Source organism: Hemibagrus wyckioides, linkage group LG05 (genome assembly GCF_019097595.1).
Source record: "Hemibagrus wyckioides isolate EC202008001 linkage group LG05, SWU_Hwy_1.0, whole genome shotgun sequence".
Classification (NCBI taxonomy): Eukaryota; Metazoa; Chordata; class Actinopteri; order Siluriformes; family Bagridae; genus Hemibagrus; species Hemibagrus wyckioides.
The window spans coordinates 11495295-11515650 of record NC_080714.1 but is presented as its reverse complement, the minus strand read 5'-3'; the positions used below and the strand labels follow the sequence as shown (position 1 = coordinate 11515650).

At 37.9% G+C, this 20356-nt stretch overlaps 1 protein-coding gene across 2 annotated transcripts in view; it reads left to right on the top strand.

The window, feature by feature from the left end:
- lmx1bb (LIM homeobox transcription factor 1, beta b) overlaps positions 1–19198 on the top strand; it is a 48606-nt gene extending 29408 nt beyond the window's left edge. The window contains exons 3-8 of one of the 2 annotated variants that reach the window (XM_058390783.1): positions 10123–10355; positions 12108–12283; positions 13488–13565; positions 14059–14125; positions 16331–16489; positions 17618–19198. In XM_058390783.1, coding sequence (XP_058246766.1) covers positions 10123–10355; positions 12108–12283; positions 13488–13565; positions 14059–14125; positions 16331–16489; positions 17618–17775 — 871 coding nt within the window. In that variant the 3' untranslated portion in view covers positions 17776–19198. The remainder of the gene's footprint in view (positions 1–10122; positions 10356–12107; positions 12284–13487; positions 13566–14058; positions 14126–16330; positions 16490–17617) is intronic. The other variant, XM_058390781.1, reaches the window with a different exon arrangement.
- Positions 19199–20356: the final 1158 nt, after the last annotated feature.

Here is a 20356-nt window from a genome sequence, read left to right as displayed (position 1 = left end):
ATATTCTCTCTCACTTTGTTGTTTTCTTTTTAGCAGTCATCTACTATGTCAAGCTTATATTACAGCTTAGTTTGAAGCTATATGAAGACCTACTAACGGTCAGGATTAAGAAACAGGACTTTTGATGGGCAGGGAGAGATGTATTTAATTTAGCTTTGTCATATAGACAAATAGGACCTTTAAATTATTTTATGAACAATATGGGAAAATACAGAATCCATTTTACTTATGGGCTGGTTTATCACATCTGGCATCAAATCACAATTGTGATTACAGGTTGGTAACTATGTGGCCAGTGAATTTTTCTATAAAATGACATATATATGAGTAAATAATGTCATTTCTTAATTCTCCAGTCTGATCTGACAGGTCTGGAAAAATTTTACCCTTTTTGATTTGTGAGCTAGATTATAAAGCATTCGTCTTTACATCGCTTAAGCTGCTGCTGCCATAGAGGCTCTTGATTTTAAGCTTAGCCTTAATCTCTGTCAGGTAAACAGAACCCCCACCTTAGTGCAGTAGCATCCAAATAATGACAGGGTCATGCCTGCTAATTAAAACTTTGGTAAACACTCCTCCTCTTTCAAATATCAATGGACAGGGAGGAAGAGGGGTAGCAGTGGTACACACAAACACAGCAAAGCTTATTCTCTAGCCTCTTCTCCTGTCTCTTTTCTCTGTAATCCACTGTCTATTCATCCTGGGTAAACTTCTCAAGATGGACAGGGCATGGTCGTGGGTGGAGAAGGGGCTGTCTCCTCTGGCCCCTGTATGGAGCTGAGGAATTTTTCATTAGAGAACAGCTGGGTCACAAGTGGCCCCAAAGCCATCTTAATATTGTGCAGGCATACAGATTAGGCCTCAGTGAAAAGGAGCCTGCATGTGATGTTCTTTACTGGATCTCTTCTTTGCATATTTGTTGAGCCCTCACTGAAGAACACCTTATATTACTGTTTGTTTACTATTGACCAGGGGTCAATAGTAATTATGAAGCTCCTTGCTTGAAATGTTGCTTTTTTAACTTGCATGAATTGCATGAATTCTCTCACAACCCCCCCCCCCACATCTATCTATCTATCTATCTATCTATCTATCTATCTATCTATCTATCTATCTATCTATCTATCTATCTATCTATCTATCTATCCTATTCTATTTTTTTTTCTCCCCAAAGCACTTTGTAGTGGTGTTTATCAGACAGATACATAAGGTAACATGGAAATCGGAAAATCTGAACAGTGTCTTGTTGATTAGGCTAAGTATCTTTAGGAAGTTATGGCTCATAGCATAGATCTGATTGTTATTAGATTCAGTATAATCATCCTGAGCTATTTCAAAGGGCCCAGATATGTCTACTTTAACCTCCAGTTGCCAGCAAAAGGCATAAGCCTGTTGGATATCATTTATATTGGCCTGGAAGGGCTGTAGAATTATTAGCATTATAAAACAGGTATAGTGCTGGTGAGTTTTTAGTGCTGCACTTTCTGAGTTTTTCTTTGTGTGTTGCCTTTTTTCACAATGTCCATGTGCCTTTGAAACACTGTTGTTGTTTAATTTTATATTCCTATTATAATTATTTTATTTTTGTTTTCTTATGCTATTTTAGTGACTTATACTTGGCCATATTGTCTAAAAATAATTACCTTTTTCCTCTCACTCTCCCTCCCACCCTTTCTTATATGGAGTGCACATGTAAAGATGTCTAGTCTCCAGCAGGGCTGTAGAGGAGATGGGCATTACTGCAAGCTAGGGTTACAAGACTGGAGGAGGGTGATGAGAAGCAGAGCAGGCTGACGAAAGGCAACTATAACTCAGGTTCCTCTGCCTCTAATGCAAAAGCGCACTCAGTTTGTACATGTAAACGTGTCACTGATCCTTAGAGTCCATAGAGTATATGCCAGAAATCGAGAAAATATCAGAAGAAAAAAATAGTTAGTTCTTGGCCTGTACTGAATGTCCTCTGTGACATACATAGTATGATGACTTCTCTTTACTGCAATAACAGCCTTCATTTATGTGCTCAGAACTTGAGTGTATAGTTACTAAATTTACATTTTAATTAATTATCATTTGGACCATGGGGAATTGTTTGCTTCTTTTCTTTGAGGTATAAAATGAAAAAAAAAAAGATTTAGATATCAGTCTTCTCCAGCATTCATGTTATTCTTTCACAATCACCACCTCACACCCACACAGTCTCCTCTTTCTCCTGCTCTCTCTTTTTCTTCTTTTCAATACTGTCACCTCATATATAGGAACTGTCGTGCGGCATTGAGCATGCTTGCTGGAGAAGCCCAGCTGATCAAACACATTCTGTGTACCTGTCTGTCTGATCTCTCCAGTCAGCTGTGTGCTCATCTCTTCCACAGGCCTTTTCATTCTTTGTTGTTGTCATTTCAGCTCTTATTTACTGGTGTCTGAGCTGAACAATACATTTGTTTTAATACAAAATCATTTGTATTATCTTAAAAATGTTTTTCTTTTGCAAGATCTATTTGACAGGATTGAAAAATGTCTTGCGCTCCCCTATTTTTCTCTAACTGTTTTTGCATCTACCACTGTTGCATATTTGGCTCAGGTACTTGGAAGATGTTGACATGGGGAATGTCCAGGGTATGATCACCTACATCTCATTACTTTTGTAGTAGTTCAATGGGACAGAAAGTGTAGCATTGTTCTAGGCTCTGTTTAAAGGCAAAGCCATGCAAATGGACAAACATTTTGGAATTTCTTAATGGACTTGATCAGAGGTCACATTTGCATTCACTGACAAAAAGACTTATTAAATTAAATGAAATCTCATTAAATGAAAATACAACAGACTTATACAACTTCTACATTGATTATTATTCCCAGTGCATCATTATTTTTATTCAATTCAATTCAGTTAATTTGTATAGCACCTTTTACAATAGACATCATCTCAAAGCAGCTTTACAAAAGAAGAGAAACAGAGAAAGGAGAAAAAAAATAACAAAAATAAATTATTAAATTAAATTATTAAACTATTTTATCCCTATTTTATTTTATTCCTAATGAGCAAGCCATGCATTAACAGGCATGTTTGACAAACTGAGCAGAAAATAAACCAATATGCACTGTAAGACATCATTCATAGTTTGAAAAGACACAGTGCAAAAACTTTTGTAAAAAATACCTTTGTAAAAAAAAAGAAGGAAATTGAACCAAACATGACCATGTGACCATACAGCCATTGGAATTAATGCCTAAAGCATACTAGAACATAGAAGACAATAGTCCTATAGAGTAAGCCAAATGCAGAGACAAATCAACTGTATCCATCATGGAGAAAAAGGTGGTTGAAGAACATTCTCCACCGAGATGACTCATGGCAAGACACTGGTCGAGGTTTAGATCACATTTTGTGAGCCACAAGGGACGTAATCATCATCCCACAATCTATGGAAACTGTGGGCGCATAATTTGGTAGATATTTCTCCAACACATGAAGAGTGTCAAAGTGAGGAATGGGAAGTGTCTGCTGAGACCTTTGCTTAGTGCTCCTCAGGAGAGACACAAGAGAGAGCCCAAAGATTGTTCTGATGGAGATGGCAACTCTGGACCATTAGTGATTGTGCACATTCCCCTCTCTAATGCATTTTACTTTTACCTGCTGGGAGTTTAATTAAAAAACAAAGTGCCTCAATTTAAAGCTCATTACTATGCTAATTTAGTAAAGAGGGGGAGGCGATTAAGCTGCTCTTAGAGCTGACTCGAGCTTGCCCTGGGGACCGTAGGGAAGACATGGCAACTTTTTATTTGGCTTCATTACTTTACACTGTAATCTCACCACACCAAAGAGAAATGCTGATACTAAGCATTAATGGAGGCCAATTTCCTTATGGATTATTAAACAGATTTTTTTTTGCTTTAATTAATATAGTATCTTTTTACTTTAATGAAACAGCATTATTTAGAGTGTGGTTAAACTTTAAGGACTTTAGTTTTGATCTACTGCATTGATAATGTGGCCTCTCAAAATGGGTCTCAACATTAGAGTGCAAGCTGAGGTTAGTCTTATTATTTCTACTACATAATGTAAAGAATTTTTTCCAACCAAGCTTTATTCACAGTTAAAGCTAAATGCTCACTGCAGTAAATCAATAAAGACTATATTAATAGAGAGTAAATGTATTAAGGTGTGCTTGAGCTGGTTTTATCTAACATCATTCCTTATTTGTGAATGACAAAAATTAGAAATGAGTAGGTGATATCAGCAGGTAATAAGACACAGGGCCATTATTTTCATGATTATGATGCAAAAAATAAGATATAAGAGAGTGACGTAAAAAAAATCTTCATGTCAGTCTTGGCTATCAAATGGTTACAATAATCAGGGCAGCTATTTTCTGTCATCTCATAGATTTTATATCGATATTATGTTACAAACAACTGACAAACTTGAAAGTTTTTGAAAAACAGTATGTCATCATCATTAAAAAAGGACACGGGTTAATACAGAGCTAGTTTTCTAAGAAGCAAATGGGAAAAAATGTCGAAGAATATAGACCCAGAATAAGGCTTGATTTGCTGAAACAATTATACAAAACAGAGACCATGCAATCATAACATTGTAATAGGTTGCAATTTTAAATATACAGGATACAGTAAATAGGATGATGGTATGGTGATTTGAATGTTTTTCTATATACATAAGACATATACATAAGGGCTCTGTGCAGGTCACTCAAGTTCTTCCGTACCAACTACACATCAGTAATGACATGTCTTCATGGATCTCACTTTGTGCAAATGGGCATTGTCATGCTGGAGTATATTTGAGCCTATTGGTGAAGTGGAGGGAAGGTTATCATATTTCTACAGCATACAGAGGCATTCTAGACAATTGTGTGCTTCCAACTTTGTGGCAACAGTTTGGGGAACACCTGCATTTGGGTGTGATGGTCAGGTGTCCACAGACTTTTGGCAGTATAGATTATCTGTTTCATAACATGCATAACTAAAATACACTTCAGAAACCCTTGCTTAGATTGATAAAATAATGCACAGTGTGGAAACACAACAGTCACCATGGTTAGTGTAAGCCACAGAGTAGAGGATAAGAGAGTGCAGGTCACTTACCGACAGCAAACTTTTTCATGGGTGTTTAATCATGTCAAATATATATTTAAAATAAATGTTTCCTATTCCACCAAATGATTGATTATAATCTTCCGTAAATGGGACTATGGCTTAAACTGCACCATCTTTATCAAAGCATCAATTTATTGGAGCAGATAGCAATTAAATAAAACAATAACATAACAACAAATACCAATGAAACCTACACATCCATCACTTGCTGTGATGCACATTGCCCCCATGTTCCATTGACAGCTAAGATCTTCACTGTTCTCAAAAACATTGAATGCTTCAGGATTTTCAAAGATCATATTGCCAAGAAACATTACAGTTAAAACTCTTGTTCAAGCAGCTTTGAGGCCAAAGATTTGACTCAAATGTAGTACAGTATTTTCCCATTCATCTGTGTCAAAATTCCTTATCACTCTGGTCTTTATGATTGGCATACACTGAAAACACAAGCCAGGGGTGCTCAGGTGGTGAAGCCAGAGGAATGGTGTTCAAAGTGATCATTTACAGCTGTCCTCCTGGGTAATCCTTATCCTTTCTCTGTCTTTGATGAAGATGTGGTGATATAAGAAGTCATTCTGCTGTAAACTATTATGACCTCCCCCTCATGCATGTTCAGCAGAAAGCGAGAGGAGAATAGGTGGAGAGAAAAGCATGTGTTGCTAAATGTATGCCAATTATCCAGACTTGCCCCCACCTTTTCCCCCTCTTCCAGGCTTGTCTTTTTATCTCCCTCTGGTCTGTGATCCTTATCGCCAAGGCAGAGGCATACAGAGGAAGGTCTTTTGTGGTGGGGAAATCATTGGCAACATGTGGTGAAAGCTTTAAGATGTTGTCACACTTTAAGTTGCTCATAATCTGTTCAAAGGGAAGACCACATACTCCTGTAAGCGAACTGCTTTGTGGTTTAAAGGAGAGAAGAAAGAGGAACTGGAAGGTGAGAGCCAGGTTTTGGCAAGACAGAGGGCTTGAAGATCCGTTGAGCTTAGTATTCAACTCCCAGTTTGCCGCTTTTTTTCTTCTAGAAATATCTTCATTCAGCAAGACCTGTTAAATATTCTGTCAGCCCCAGCAGTGAGCTTTAAAAAATAAATAGAAAAATCCCACAATGCAATCAGGAAATATTCAACCTTTCAGATTTTCAGGGTTTCAGTACACTTGTTGCTGATAGATTCCACAAGAGGACATACTTTTGGAAAAGTTGTAAGTCCCAGCATGTGAGCACAAATAATTCGAATGACAATTTATTTTGTGTGTGCCTGAGTGAATGGAAGCTTATAATGATCACCTGGGGCGCATTCTGGGGATTATCTCTGATTCTACTCCTGGGGTTCTGGACTAGGAGTGCCTGAATCAATATTGGGGCTCCACTGCCTGAATTGTGCCTGTTGAACCAAGTGTGATCCATATCTGTTAATCTGTATGCTCAGGTGTTGGCAGGCATACATACATCCCCACTGTAATTAAATGCTGGACCTAAGTCTACGTTCTTCTCTCTATCCACCTCTAATTTCATTTTTGCCTCACTATTTTCATTCTGCTAAAGTGATGTCATTGCTATGCTTTTGTTGGAGTTTGTAGTTGGCATACTCAATGACTACAATTTGATATCTACAATGTCATATTATATTTTCTTTAAAAAATATCAAATGAGAGAAAATATGACTTTAAACATTTTATACCTTGAGATCTGGAAACAAGATGCAGCCTTGTAATTCTTCGCTCAAATATGATCTTACATTTTGTGTCCAGTAGCAGTGTATGTACTTATTGAGTTTGTAGAGTAGAGTAGCTTAAAAAGGCCCAGATGTGGGCCTGTGTCCAGCCCCAAAGAGCAGCAGCTCCACTGGAGTTCTGTCTTTCTTCTCTCCCTTATGGCTTTCATCTTAAACCACAGGACAGAAATCCTCTCCAGACCAGGCATGCCATCTGAGACAACACTGACCTTGTTTATGCCATTGTTTACGACATTTGCTTTGCAGCTATGCTTATAGCAGCCATGCTAACAGGAGGTCTGGGCTCTCTTTGCATTGCTGTAGTCTATTGCTAACTCAGGCCTCGGGCTGTTAATCAGGTAATGTTACGGGGGATTGAGAATGGTGACTCCCCCTGTTTGGCCTTCGCCTGCTCACACTGTGGCGTTGTTTTTAAAGAGCATTCTTTTGGCGCTGAACTTGGAAAGGTATTAAAATGGGATTAGGGGCTCCTCCACAATCCAGTGCTTGTGTCATTCATTGGCTCTCTCTCTCTCTCTCTCTCTCTCTCTCTCTCTCTCTCTCTCTGCAACCCCCTGCCTTTGCCCTGTTTGATTGTGGATAGCAGTGGGAGTTGATGTGACTGTGCCTTTCAAAAGGAAAAAAGGGGTAGGGTTAAATCCCTACTCCACTGCTCCCTGCTAATTCCTCTTGTTCCTCCAAGAAGGATTTACTTCTGCTGCCAGCCTTGTGAAAGGCTTTCTCTGGCCATCCGAAAAGTTAGCCATCGCCTTCCTGCCAGGGTGTGGTTGCTATAGCAGGGGCATCATGCATGGCTATTCCATCTGAGGTCCTGCTGAGAATGTCGAACTTGGGGGGCGGGGCTGACGACAGCCAAAGAAGTCAGGATTAGATTTTAGGACAAAGCTGGACAGGAAGACTTCAGAAGGAACGAATGGGAATTACAGCAGCAAAAATAATGCAAAGTGACAGAGAGGGGAAATAGAAAAATAATGGCTTACAAGATTAGGGCAGAAGGGTAAAAGAGGAGGAAACAAAAAAAAAGGGATGAAAAAGAATGTTTTCATTTGGACAATAAGTATCTTGAGAGCATGGAGCGGAGAGGTGAGCAAGCGAATCCAGGAAGTGGCATGGCAGCTCAAAATGGTAATTTCCAGCTTATCCCTGTTTTCCAAGCTTGATCTCTCAGGCAAGGATTTGCATCATTGAATAAACATTTGAATTGGACGTGTGGACTGGATCATGACAGATTCATCATCTATGAGTCTGACAGGTCCAACATGCAATAATCTAATTTCATCAGTCAAGTTATAAATACTTCATTTAAAATCAAATGGGAAAAATCATTTTTGCTATAAAAGTCCAAATATAATACAGGTAAAGTAATGTAATGGGGTGCAAAATTACTGAATTATTCTTGTTATAATCAACCCATCATTTATTGTGCCTTGCTGACTTAATATTTTGTGTCAGTATTAAGTCTTAATAATAAGTCTTATACATGTTTGCCCAAAACGTGGGTAAGAGTGAAGAAACAATTTATTATACTATGAGAAAAATGATTATTAATAGATATAACTGATGCAAAAAAAACCACCAGAATAATTCAATCTAAATCCCAAATCCTCTCTCTCTCTCTCTCTCTCTCTCTCTCTCACGCTGTCACATGTGCTTAGTCCTTCATTTTCTAACTGCCTCCAGGTAGCACAAAATTCTGTGAACTGAACAGAATTGCTGAATGTGCCACTTTTTTTAAAAGGTATTAACATTATCCTTTGTTGGGTAAAAGCTCCTTAATCTTCTTAATGTTTAACAATAAATCAAAGATTATCACCTTTCCTAATTCCTGTCAATGCCCATGTTCATATTGTTGTCTTGATACGCTTTAAATGGTGTCACAGGCATTTATGTGAATAAAGTCATTATTCACATTAAATATTTAACATAACATACAACTGTGCCACAGAGAATGATAGGGCATTTTACATTTAAAACAATGATTATCTGTACACATAGAAGTAATTAACACAAATGTCACAAAAGACAAGCATGATAAAACGAAAAACAATAATACCCAGCTATCCTTTCCCAAACATCAGTACAGCTGCCCACCAAACCCAGTGTGCCCCATACATAGAATATCTATATCTATATCAGCATTTTACAAAGCCATTACCATTACAAAGGCTGCCATTGCTGCCCCATGTGGCCTTATATTTACCCATATTCATCAATGTCGGCCAACCCTGTCCAGTATCAGGAGACGATGGTGATTGGCTTTCTTTCTTTCTCTCTCATAGTTCACAATGGCATTGATGCAAAGCATAGATATAGACAAGCACTGCAGCAGCTGTCTCACCAGTCCAAATAAACAAAAGAGCCGGGGCTAATAAATCAGCTATGACGGCCTGGACAGCATCACACTCATTCACTTCCTTTAGCAGGTCTATTTAGCTCTGGCTATATGCCTTCAGACTTATGCACAAGGATGGACTATCTCAGCTTTGACTGTAACAGAAAGTTATTGTCTTGGCAAAGAGGAAATTAAGGTTACGATGACAGCTGGGTTTCTCCCCTGCTTTGTGATGAACATGTGAGTTGTGTGCTTTTTTGATCAAAGGGCATGGTGAGATCCCTTTACCTAGCAGTAGGGTAAGTGGTCATTTGAACCATTGTAACATTCATACTGTGGTAGCCTAATTAATATAAGATTGAAGTCAATCACCCACTAATAATCAACCATTGGTCGAATTATCACATAGTGTCCAGTAAAAGAAATTTAATGGTTCTTTCTAGGTTACTGACTGTAAATGATGTTGATTCTGGTATATACAAGATATCACTTTAGTATCAATGAGTAACTGGTCACATGAGCCTATGAGACATGACTTGGAGGCATATTGTTCCAGTGGCAGCAGGGCCTATCTAATCACTGCACTGAATGTGGTAAAGACAGTGATTTGTGGTGCTGATTGAGGTTTGCTGGTGCATTTGGAGCGAGGCGACAAGCATGCATTTCCTCTGATTGGGCTCTGCTGAGGCGTTGAGAGGTTATCCAGCATGCTTTAACAGATGAGCCACTGTCAAAAGAGATCACCCAGGGTCCTGGCCACACATCCACCTCTCCCAGTGCTGTGATGGACAACCACATGCAGAGAGACATTCCTCACAACTGCAAACTAGTATTCCCTACCTCCCTAACTCCCAATAGTGGCAAACAATATTTAAGCACAAATCACAAATTGAACTAAACATTGTTTCTCATGACTACCTGCCATGGTTTCTGTTTCCTCAGATTATTTTCTACTAAATGCAGTGGATGCCTGGAGAAGATAGCACCTACAGAGTTTGTGATGCGGGCATTAGAGTGTGTGTACCATCTCAACTGCTTCTGCTGTTGTGTGTGCGACCGACAGCTACGTAAAGGTGATGAATTTGTACTGAAAGATGGCCAGCTGCTGTGCAAGAGTGACTATGAAAAGGAGAAAGATCTGCTTGGATCAGTCAGCCCTGATGACTCTGATTCAGGTAAGCAAATAGAAAATGCAGGCTGTAGAAAACTCTTTCAGGTAAATAGTCATCATCCCAATTATATATACTCACAAAGTGCGTTGATAACACGTTGCCACAGGCTTGCTCATTAGGGATAAACTAAAATAGTTTAATAATTTAGATTTAATAATTTCTTCTTATTTCTAGGTATTTAGTTATTTTTTTAAATATATTTTTTATTTTCATTTTTCCCCTCCCCTTTCTCCGATTTTCTCCTTTTGTAAAGCTGCTTTGAGACAATGTTCATTGTAAAAGGCGCTATACAAAATAAATTGAATTGAATTGAATAAACCATTCCTCTATGGTACAAAACAGAATAAAAATACTTTATGTTAGAATACATTGTGCCATTGCCCTTTTGCAGATAGCAAAATTAACATGAATGGATAATCTGGCCGCCATGTAAGGCATAACTGTGAAAGAAAGAAGCTGAAGTGTATTGATGGCATGCTGCTGGAAAAAATTAGAGCAGCAGATCCCTATGAATGATGTGGTGGGGTTTAGGGCTTCATTTAGAGCAGCAAACCTATGATTTCTATCAATCCTCTGTTCCACATTAAAATGTGCATATGCACTGTCTTTAAAGTGTTTGCTAGCCTAATTGGCACTTGCTGCTGATGCCGCAGAGGGCACTAAAGGGCCGCTGCACCTAATTGCAGCAGCCCTTTATTTTGGGAAACTGTCACTCGGGAATTGTAGCCATTACATGGGTTTTTAACTTTTGAACTCTACCATGTCATGGAGTTTAGCCCCTTTTCTAATTACGATTATTATTCTATCACACATAAGCTGCTTTGTCTTATTAGATGAAACCTCCATCCACTGAACAATAAAGCCAATCCCCCGCTTGGCTATTGTAATTACAGTAGTAGAGCCAGGAGCCATTTCATTTAGATGGCACATTAGTACGACCTACTGGAAGAGATTACCATGACAGGGGAAGGCTTTGATTGACCGCCTGAGGATCAAACGTATTATCACCATCTAATTGAGACACAGTGATTAGTTGATTGAATAACATCATAATTTTTTTTTAGTTTTAAAAGTCATAAAGTGAAAAGGAATATTGGATACTTGGTATCACGCTGGGGTAAAGATTTTTATCACCTAGTAAAGTTAGGTCCCAAAGTTTAACTTTGATTCCATGCATTTTGCTCTACAACTTTATGAATATTACTAATTATAAGAATCTAGGCTCTTTTTAGCCTACATTAAAAACACTTTTGCCTTATGTTGCACCATTTTGTTTTTGTCTTCACAAATGTAATGTGTTTGTGGTCATGGGTATTGATTATAAGCCTACTGACTTTCGGCTTTTGTATCTATTTCACATCTTTTCCCATATGTGCAGCTTGCACATACTTATTTTCCCTACAGTACAGCATCCCTTATGTGCAGGCGTCTTATCAAAGATTTATTCAGTGCAAAACAGCCAAAGCTGTGTGTTATTAATTATAAATGACACAATGTCCAGTCCAGTGACAAATGTGCATACTTCATAGTGCTTTGCAAAATGCGGCTGTAGTCTTGTAAGAGGATGTGGCCTATTCTTTTTCAGCAATAAATTGATAAAAGTATTAAAACCACATGTGTCTCTTTTCATTATGGATGTACTGCGTCTGAATCTCCTGAAAATGTAACAGAACAAAAACATCTATTCATCAATAGGCTGTCTGAAAAATTTCAGAGAAATGTGCTGATTCCTGTGAATGACGGATCTCTCCCCAGAGAAGAGTGAGGACGAGGAGCTGGATATCAAGCCGGAGAAGTGCTCTGGAGGCCCTGGCAAAGGGGATGATGGGAAAGATCCAAGGAGACCCAAACGACCACGTACCATCCTCACCACACAGCAGAGACGGGCCTTCAAGGCTTCGTTTGAGGTGTCCTCCAAACCCTGCCGGAAGGTGAGCCACTCATATGCAGTGTCTGACCTTTTTAATGTTTAACTTTTTTTTTTAAAGTAAATATTGCATAATACTAAAAAAAGCTTTTTAGGCAATATGCTTCTTGCAGTAATTAAACATTTATAGTGCTGGTGTGCTGACATTTTCACATTTCTTGCAGAGAACATAAAATGTGTGTAGAAGACAGTATAAAATCGGAGGTAATAAAGTAGGCCATTTAAGATATGACATAACTCAAAATACAAATAACATACCAAGAAAACCTTTCATAATGTAAAAGTAATGTTCCAGTAACCTAGTTTCAAATTTTATACCAGTTTATTTAATTTATCTGTAATTTATCTGCCATTAGCCAGATAAATTTAATTTGTAAAATGGGTGAAAACATGGATGCCTCCACAAAGCATGTTTTTTTGTTTGATCTGTCAGATGATGTAAAACAAAAAAGGTATTATACAGGCCTGAATTACAGGCTTAAGTGGCTATTTGTACTGTTCTACTTGTACAGTAACAAAACATTTTGGACTGAACTTACAGCAACAATAGCAAGTAGCATTAGCTAGCTTATTGCTAATGCTACTCGCTATTGTTGCTGTAAGTTCAGTCCAAAATGTTGCTGGAGATAGCATTAGAGATGTCGATGATTATCTTTTCAAGATGTAGATCAGTATGGTCAGTGTTCTAATTTTAACCAAGTACTGTGTCTGTATATTCACTGCTGTAAAGCCTATACTGTTGTAAATTCATTCAGAAGGTAGAGAAGGTGTTCCTTACAGTGTGCACGGCAATGTTAATTTGATGTATGTTACGAGGAAAGAACTGGTAGTTGAGAAGATTACTCCAGGTTGTTGGTTTGAAATTTCAAGTTGAGGGGGCATTTTCTGTAGATTTTACTGCGTGTAGGTGGGGAATTACAATTTGCCTGAGTGATGACTGATCAAATCTTCAGACATAAGTGTACTTTCAGAGTAGAGAACTCTGTAAGTAAAATAATGTGATCAAAATTCTAATTGGTAGCAGAATAGTTTTAGAACAGTATGCTTGCAAACTATTTTTAAATTACACAAGTTTTTGTAATTACAGCTACAACCATTTAAAATAGAGATATCAATTGTTAAATAGTTCAGACCATAGTTCAGACCAACATTGCTAACTAAACCAAAAACAGAGTTATTTGAGGTTATCTTGATGTCTTTATATGCAGGTGAGAGAAACCCTGGCTGCTGAAACAGGCCTGAGTGTACGTGTGGTTCAAGTGTGGTTCCAGAACCAAAGAGCCAAGGTGAGCCCTCATTGCATGAACTCTGCCCATCCATCACAATTTGTTACCTACACAAACCCAGTGATGTACTGCCTGAAACCAGATAACACCACAATCTGCGAGTAATCCTCCAACCAGAATGCTAAAGCAAAGCCCTCCACAGGCACTGCCAAAAGGGAGAGCACTAGTGGGGATACAGACAGCAAATCTCAGCCATAATCTGCCTCAGGCTTAACCTCTCACTGCATTCCACAAAAAACTCCCTGCAAAGGAAAGAGTGATGCACTCACATCCATCGCATTCTTACGTTAGTGTCTGAAACCCACCTTCTAGGTCTGATGCTATCTTCAAAAGCCCCAGGATAATATAATGTATTCAGATAGACGGCTATGTAGTTCAAGTAGAGGTGAACAACAATGAGCATCAATTTTTTTTTTGAGTTAGAAAAGAGAAAAAGACAGAGTTCAGGATGTCCCGAAGTGTTCTGATTGTGCCTTTATCTGTGTTTTTTCAGATGAAGAAGTTGGCCAGAAGACAGCAGCAGCAACAGGAGCAGCAGAACTCCCAAAGGCTGGGCCAAGGTACAGTGTCCCAGTATGAACCTCACTGTAAACTTGTTTGTGCGAAAAAAAGCACAGATTTCCTTTTTTCATGTAACTCATATAAGAGATTTGTGTAAACTCACTAGCTAAGTGATTGGATGGTCTTCATTGGTATGTCACTGGCCATTTCTCTACCAGCATTTCAGTCCAATAGACTCCCATAATATAGTGTATGTTAACATGATTGCTAATTCTTACTGACTCTCCACTTTGTGTTACATAATGCAAAATCAGAGGTGTTAAACCTCAAACAGAGCAGATGCAGAGCTCTGTCAGCTAAGAGCTACATAGATGCTGAGCTCTGTCAGCTAAGAATCACACAGAAAAATTGTGCAACTAGGGATATGCAGGAGTGTCTGTGGAGGTGGTGGATTCATTTACAATACAAGCACATTAAATTTGCCTGTATCGTGACCCATCCACCCACCTTCTTCCCTCTCAACTGAAAACAACCTTGCATCCCCTTTTAAACAGACTGACATCTCATGTTTCTATTCAGTCAAGCACATAGGACACGCTAGTCTCTATTTCTGATTTGGACACTGATTGTTTTAGTGCTGTTACATGTCTTGCTGTCCTCACATTACTATGGCAAGTCATTTCAGGTCAAAAGTCCCACATTGATCTATTCCATATTAAGTAGTCCAAAACCTGTAAATATGTTGGCACACTGTCTTGTGTCACCATGTACAGTACATTTAAACCCCCTTGAAACTTGATAATGTCTTCCCTATCATTTCCAATCATTCCAGCTGTCTACAGAATTACAGAGAGTCTGATTTTAATGCTGAATTTAATGTTATCAGTTTTACTACTGGGCTATCATATTGACATTTTTTAAATGCATTTGACTAATTACACTAAAGTGCAGAACAAATAAATCTAGCCACACTGGTCCTGTTGGCAAACTTGTTTTACTCTAAAGCAAAATATAATTAAAGACATCAGCATAAAGTAAATTTAGATTTAAGATCCCTTGAGAGGTAAGGTAAGATGTGTGCATTTCTGTTGTACAACACAAGAACAGTTCTTTCTCTCTGTACTTTGGGGAAATCCCAAAGCTAATATTGACATTTTACTGCTGAGCAGACCCCCTTGTACCTTCTCTGCTGGAAACTCATAATCCGGAGATCATTGAATCATCTTCAGCTATAAACCAAGAGTAATAATACTTTTATTTTATAGACCAATGTTAGACTATCCTCATGGTGCATCCAGTTATGAGGCTTTATCACAAACTCGGCTGTAAAAAAATAAATAAAATAAATAAATAAAGGGGGGCTGGGCAACGGTGCTGGATTGCTGTCAAGCACCAGAACTGTAGAGTCATCACATCCACACAAGTTAATAGTTCCACTTTTCCAAACTCTGACAGATATGTCATTCAGCAATTCTGTGGTGTCCTGCAGATTGCTTTACCTCTCTGTCACATCAGTTGGATCATTCCTGTATTTAAGTGGACAGTGATCTCTCTTACTGGTCAATAACCCATGCCTAAATCCAGTAGAACTGTTTTCTTAGAGACATTGTGGAAAGTGAACTGAAAAAGTAGCTGTGTGGGGGTGCTGACCTGGTCATTTGGGACAGTAAAATGCTTAGTTAAACATTCATAGTACTGCTAAAACCACTTCCTTTGCATTACAATGTACACATAACTAACTTATACAAAAATGTTATGATATCCTGATATGCAGAAAACTTCAAACATCAAATTCCCTTGCACCAGAATCAAGAAGTGTGTAATGGAACATTGTGGTGATCTTTAGAAATTAATCTCAGACATTCTTGCAAGAGCTCACTACTCTAAAGAAGAGATCTGAGATGGCAGTCTCTGGACTAAAAGCCAGCAAGACACCTAGTCCTTAACTCTTGGAGAGACTTATGGAGTATTTCACAGTTGAGTTGGTCTGGGAGATTCTTTTTGTGCTCTAGTACAAGCATGTTTCTTGTCTGGTAGTGTTTCATGGAGCTCAGACAGATTTTGAGGTAGATACTATGATTATATTTAAATCTGTTGTAAAATTCTGTCCTGAAAAACATTTTTATACAATAAACCAATAATAAGTGTTTTGTATTATTTTTATTTTTATTTTTTCTGAGTATACCTATAGTCAGAAAAAGGTGGTCACTTGGTTTCGATCAACCTAAGACATTTCTCAGCACATTCTTATGTTGTGCTTTCAGAGGTGATGTCCAATAGGATGGAGAACATGATGAACTCCTACACACCATTGGCCTCTGCACAGCAGCAGATGGTTGCCATGGAAAATGGCTACACTGCTGATGCCTTCCAGCAAGGCCTCACCCCACCTCAGATGCCTGGTGACCACATGAACCCATACGGTTAGTAGTATACCTCACGTTTACCCCTTATAAAATGCAACCATATCATGTATGTTGTCTGTAAACTAGCTATTTTTGAACAGCAATATGACCTCCAGTATTAATAGAAATCCAGCAAACCTAACATACCACTATCAAAAATCCATAATAGTATACACACAGGAAAAAAAACAGTCTGAACCCATTACATGAAATTCACAAAAAAGGCCAGTTAATTTTCTAATTAAATGAAGCCAGTATGATCTGTGCTTTTCCAGTTCCCATAACAGTAATCATCTCATCTTTCAGCATGTGTTTGAGGTTAATATGTCCTATTATGCTTTGTGTCCTATTACGATTTGTGGTGAAAGTCGTAAGGACAACATTAGTTAATCATTACGGGTGACAGTCTAGTCATGTAGGCAAAAAATATATATATGCATTTGGAAACATCATCCAATGAAAAACATTTTGGAGAATTACACGCATTGTAAAGCTAGTATGCATTTTTGTCAATATGGACATAAGCTCATAATACCAGAGAGAAGTTCCTGCAATACTTTTATGGCCAATGTTCTCAATATTATTAACTCCATGATGAGTGTTGCTCATGTATGTTTGGTCACAGATAGGCAATGAAGAGGTCCCAGGTGCCTTGTCATCCATTCCCTTTAATGGCAGGGCCCTAATCCCCAGTTTCATCACACTCCAGCTCAGGGTTTATGGCATAACAACAGGAAACAGGCAGCATTGCCAGCTCATTAAAAAACCATAGCCCATCAACCTGTCACTGTCTTGTGTAATGGTGTCATTAAGATTGGAACTGAGTATTAAGCCTAACTGTGCCCACAAGGAAAATGGCAAAAACAGAAGATTAGCACAGAAGCCAGCATAACCTTGTGCATTTGTTTGATTCTTTTTTGGTTAAACACATTTGATTAGGATTTGAATGCTTGTTGTTTGCAATATACATATTGAAATGTAATTGCATAATTAGAATTAGTGACAGAATTGTGTTCAGTAAACTGGCAAAGAATGTCTATGGTAATATAGGGAGAAAAAGTAGATAATTAACCAAGAAAAGATTAGGAGCATAATTTAATCATGTTTTAATTCACGAAACAGTTAACCTCCTGTTATTTTCCACAGGAAATGACTCTATATTCCATGACATCGACAGCGACACCTCCTTGACCAGCCTTAGTGACTGCTTCATGGCTTCTTCAGAAGCAGGCTCACTGCAGGCACGTGTGGGAAACCCCATTGACCGACTTTACTCCATGCAGAGCTCTTATTTTGCATCATGAAAGCCAGCATGGACAGGGACAACCAAATGTGGGTTCACTTACTGCAACCCACTGCTCCCTTTATTACATGCCTCGGATCCAAGAACTCAATGGATAATAGGCCAAAAAAAGGGCCCAGGATATGAAAACAAAGAATTTGAAAGCAAGCGTCCTTGATATTCAGTAGTGAAAAATGCAGCTCAGGACACCTGGTTTTCTGAGGCTGACAGACTTTTTTTAGATATGTTTGTACAATACTTTCACAGAAGTAGCACGACTTGTCAACATCCAACCTATGGCAGAAAAGATGTACAGTTGAAAGCCCTGAAGCCACAAACCTCAGTCCACCACATCCTGCCAAGGAAGCTGAAGATCACGACATAAATCTCACAATGCATGAATTCATATTCTTTGTGAACATGGCATTGAAAAAGAAAATCTTTAGAAAATAGATGAAAAAATCTTGTGTTGTTGAGATGTTTAAAATGTGATGTTTGGACTCATTTTTTTGTTATGTTCAGCATTGCATTTTTATCACTTTAATAGGTTTAGCTATGAAAGTGGAGTTAGAATTTGTAGAGGGAAGAGGAATGTATAGTGTAAGCCTACATGCTTGTATGGGTGTGTGTGTCTGTGTGTGTGTGTGTGGGTGTGTGTGTACGAATGTGTGAGCGTTTGATGTAGTCACCTCTCTGTATGTGTGTTGTGATTAAGCGTGTTCTAGTTTGAAAGACAGTAAGAGACAGACAGCAAAAGCTCTATCCTTGTGTAAATATATGTTTCCCGAACAAATCAGCTGTGCATGTTCAAATGGAGAACATTCTATTTATTTAACTAAACCATGCTCTTGAAGGTACTTAAGTAACTGAAAAGCTTTATTTAAAAAGGAGAAAACCTCATCAAGTAGTTCAAGCATTATTATCACAGTTCACATGTATATCATTTAATAATTAAATATATCCCCCTTTTCAGCTTAGGTGTACATCAGGAAATGTGTGCTATTTATTTGTTACAAGTCCAGAACCAGGGCTTCTCAAATAGTCCTGGGGACCCACTGACTTGGTATGAGGATTTCTTAACTGTGATTTAGCTGATTATTAAATCCTTCATCAGCTGGAGCAGGTGTGTTGGCACCAAGGAAAAGCTGGAATGCTACGAAGTTCAGTTGGTTCCCAAAATGGAAGCTGAGAAACCCTGCCCATAAACTTTAACAAAATGCATTTCCAAATGTGAAAACTGCTAAATTACCAAAGTTTGTTGGTATAATGAATAAACTATGTTTCTCCTGACTTTTATTTTTCTTTCACATTTTCAATAATCTGCCCCTGAAGGAAAACAGGTCGAAATTAATGAATATCATTGCCCAGGCTTTGTTTTCTTCCTGCTATTAGTTAGCACTACCTTTCAAACCAGAAATATTAATTAATAAGCCTTGTATATGTGACTCATAAAAGTAAATTATTATCAATATGCAATAGGTTTTACTTACAATTACATTTTCTATTACAGTTTAAACAAGTATAAAGCTTACACATGAATTCTATTTTAGATGGTGATTCTGTAGTATACCTCTAGTATATTTTCATTATTTAAATGAGTGTAGAGTTTTGTACATTTTATTACAGTACAGTACAACATTTTATTAAACATTTTTAGTTTAAGAACCAACTAGGAAGTTTTGCCAGAAGATGTGACTAAGATGTGACAATTTAAATATTTTAGGCCATGAGTGACCACTGGAGACAATAAGTATTGTTTTATACAATAATGAATAATAATTGGAGGTTTATGATTTTTTAAGCAGTAAGAAATAAACTGTTTTTTCTGCATTGTACTGCAAAACCAAAAGTAGTAAAGTATTGAATACAATATTGTACACAATAAATGTAGCAATATTTAAAGTAGCCACATACAGCACACATATAGGCAATTTTAAACATGAAAACAGGATATTTTTCCCATTCTGTTCCTGGTCTCATCAAAATCTCATCACCTTACACACACACACACACACAATGATCTAAATTGTTGTCGTTCTTATTTATATTTTTTTCTCAACGTTTTCCCCCTTTCCCAACTACTAACTATCAATAACTATTATTACTTAAAGATAGGATGAAATTAGCTTGATGACATTTAAATATGTTGTACTTTAATTCATTTCAGAAGACAATACTAATGCCCCAAATTATTTAGCAGCTGAAATATAATTGTATTTAGCACAGTGTTGCAGAGAGAATCATCACTGTCTGACAGCTCCACAGTCTCTGGTTTGATCCCACTTAATTTGACCTTCTCTACACTTTTGAATGCACATGTCCAACTGTTCAGTGTTTCAGTACTTTTTGCATAACTTGCTGTTCTCCAACAAGGTGCTTAACGGCGAAATTCACAAACTGGTGTTTGATCCATGACTCGACCAATAAATTTTCTGGTTCAATTAGAATTGGTATTTAAACAGTCCTCCTCATCATGCTGTTCACATTTTGACATCATGAGACCATGACCACACCTAACAATTGATCAACAGTACCTCGCCATTGCGTACCTCGTCATTTCCTCAGAGGGAAGTGGCCACTGAGCTTAGAGTGTCACAGAGTGT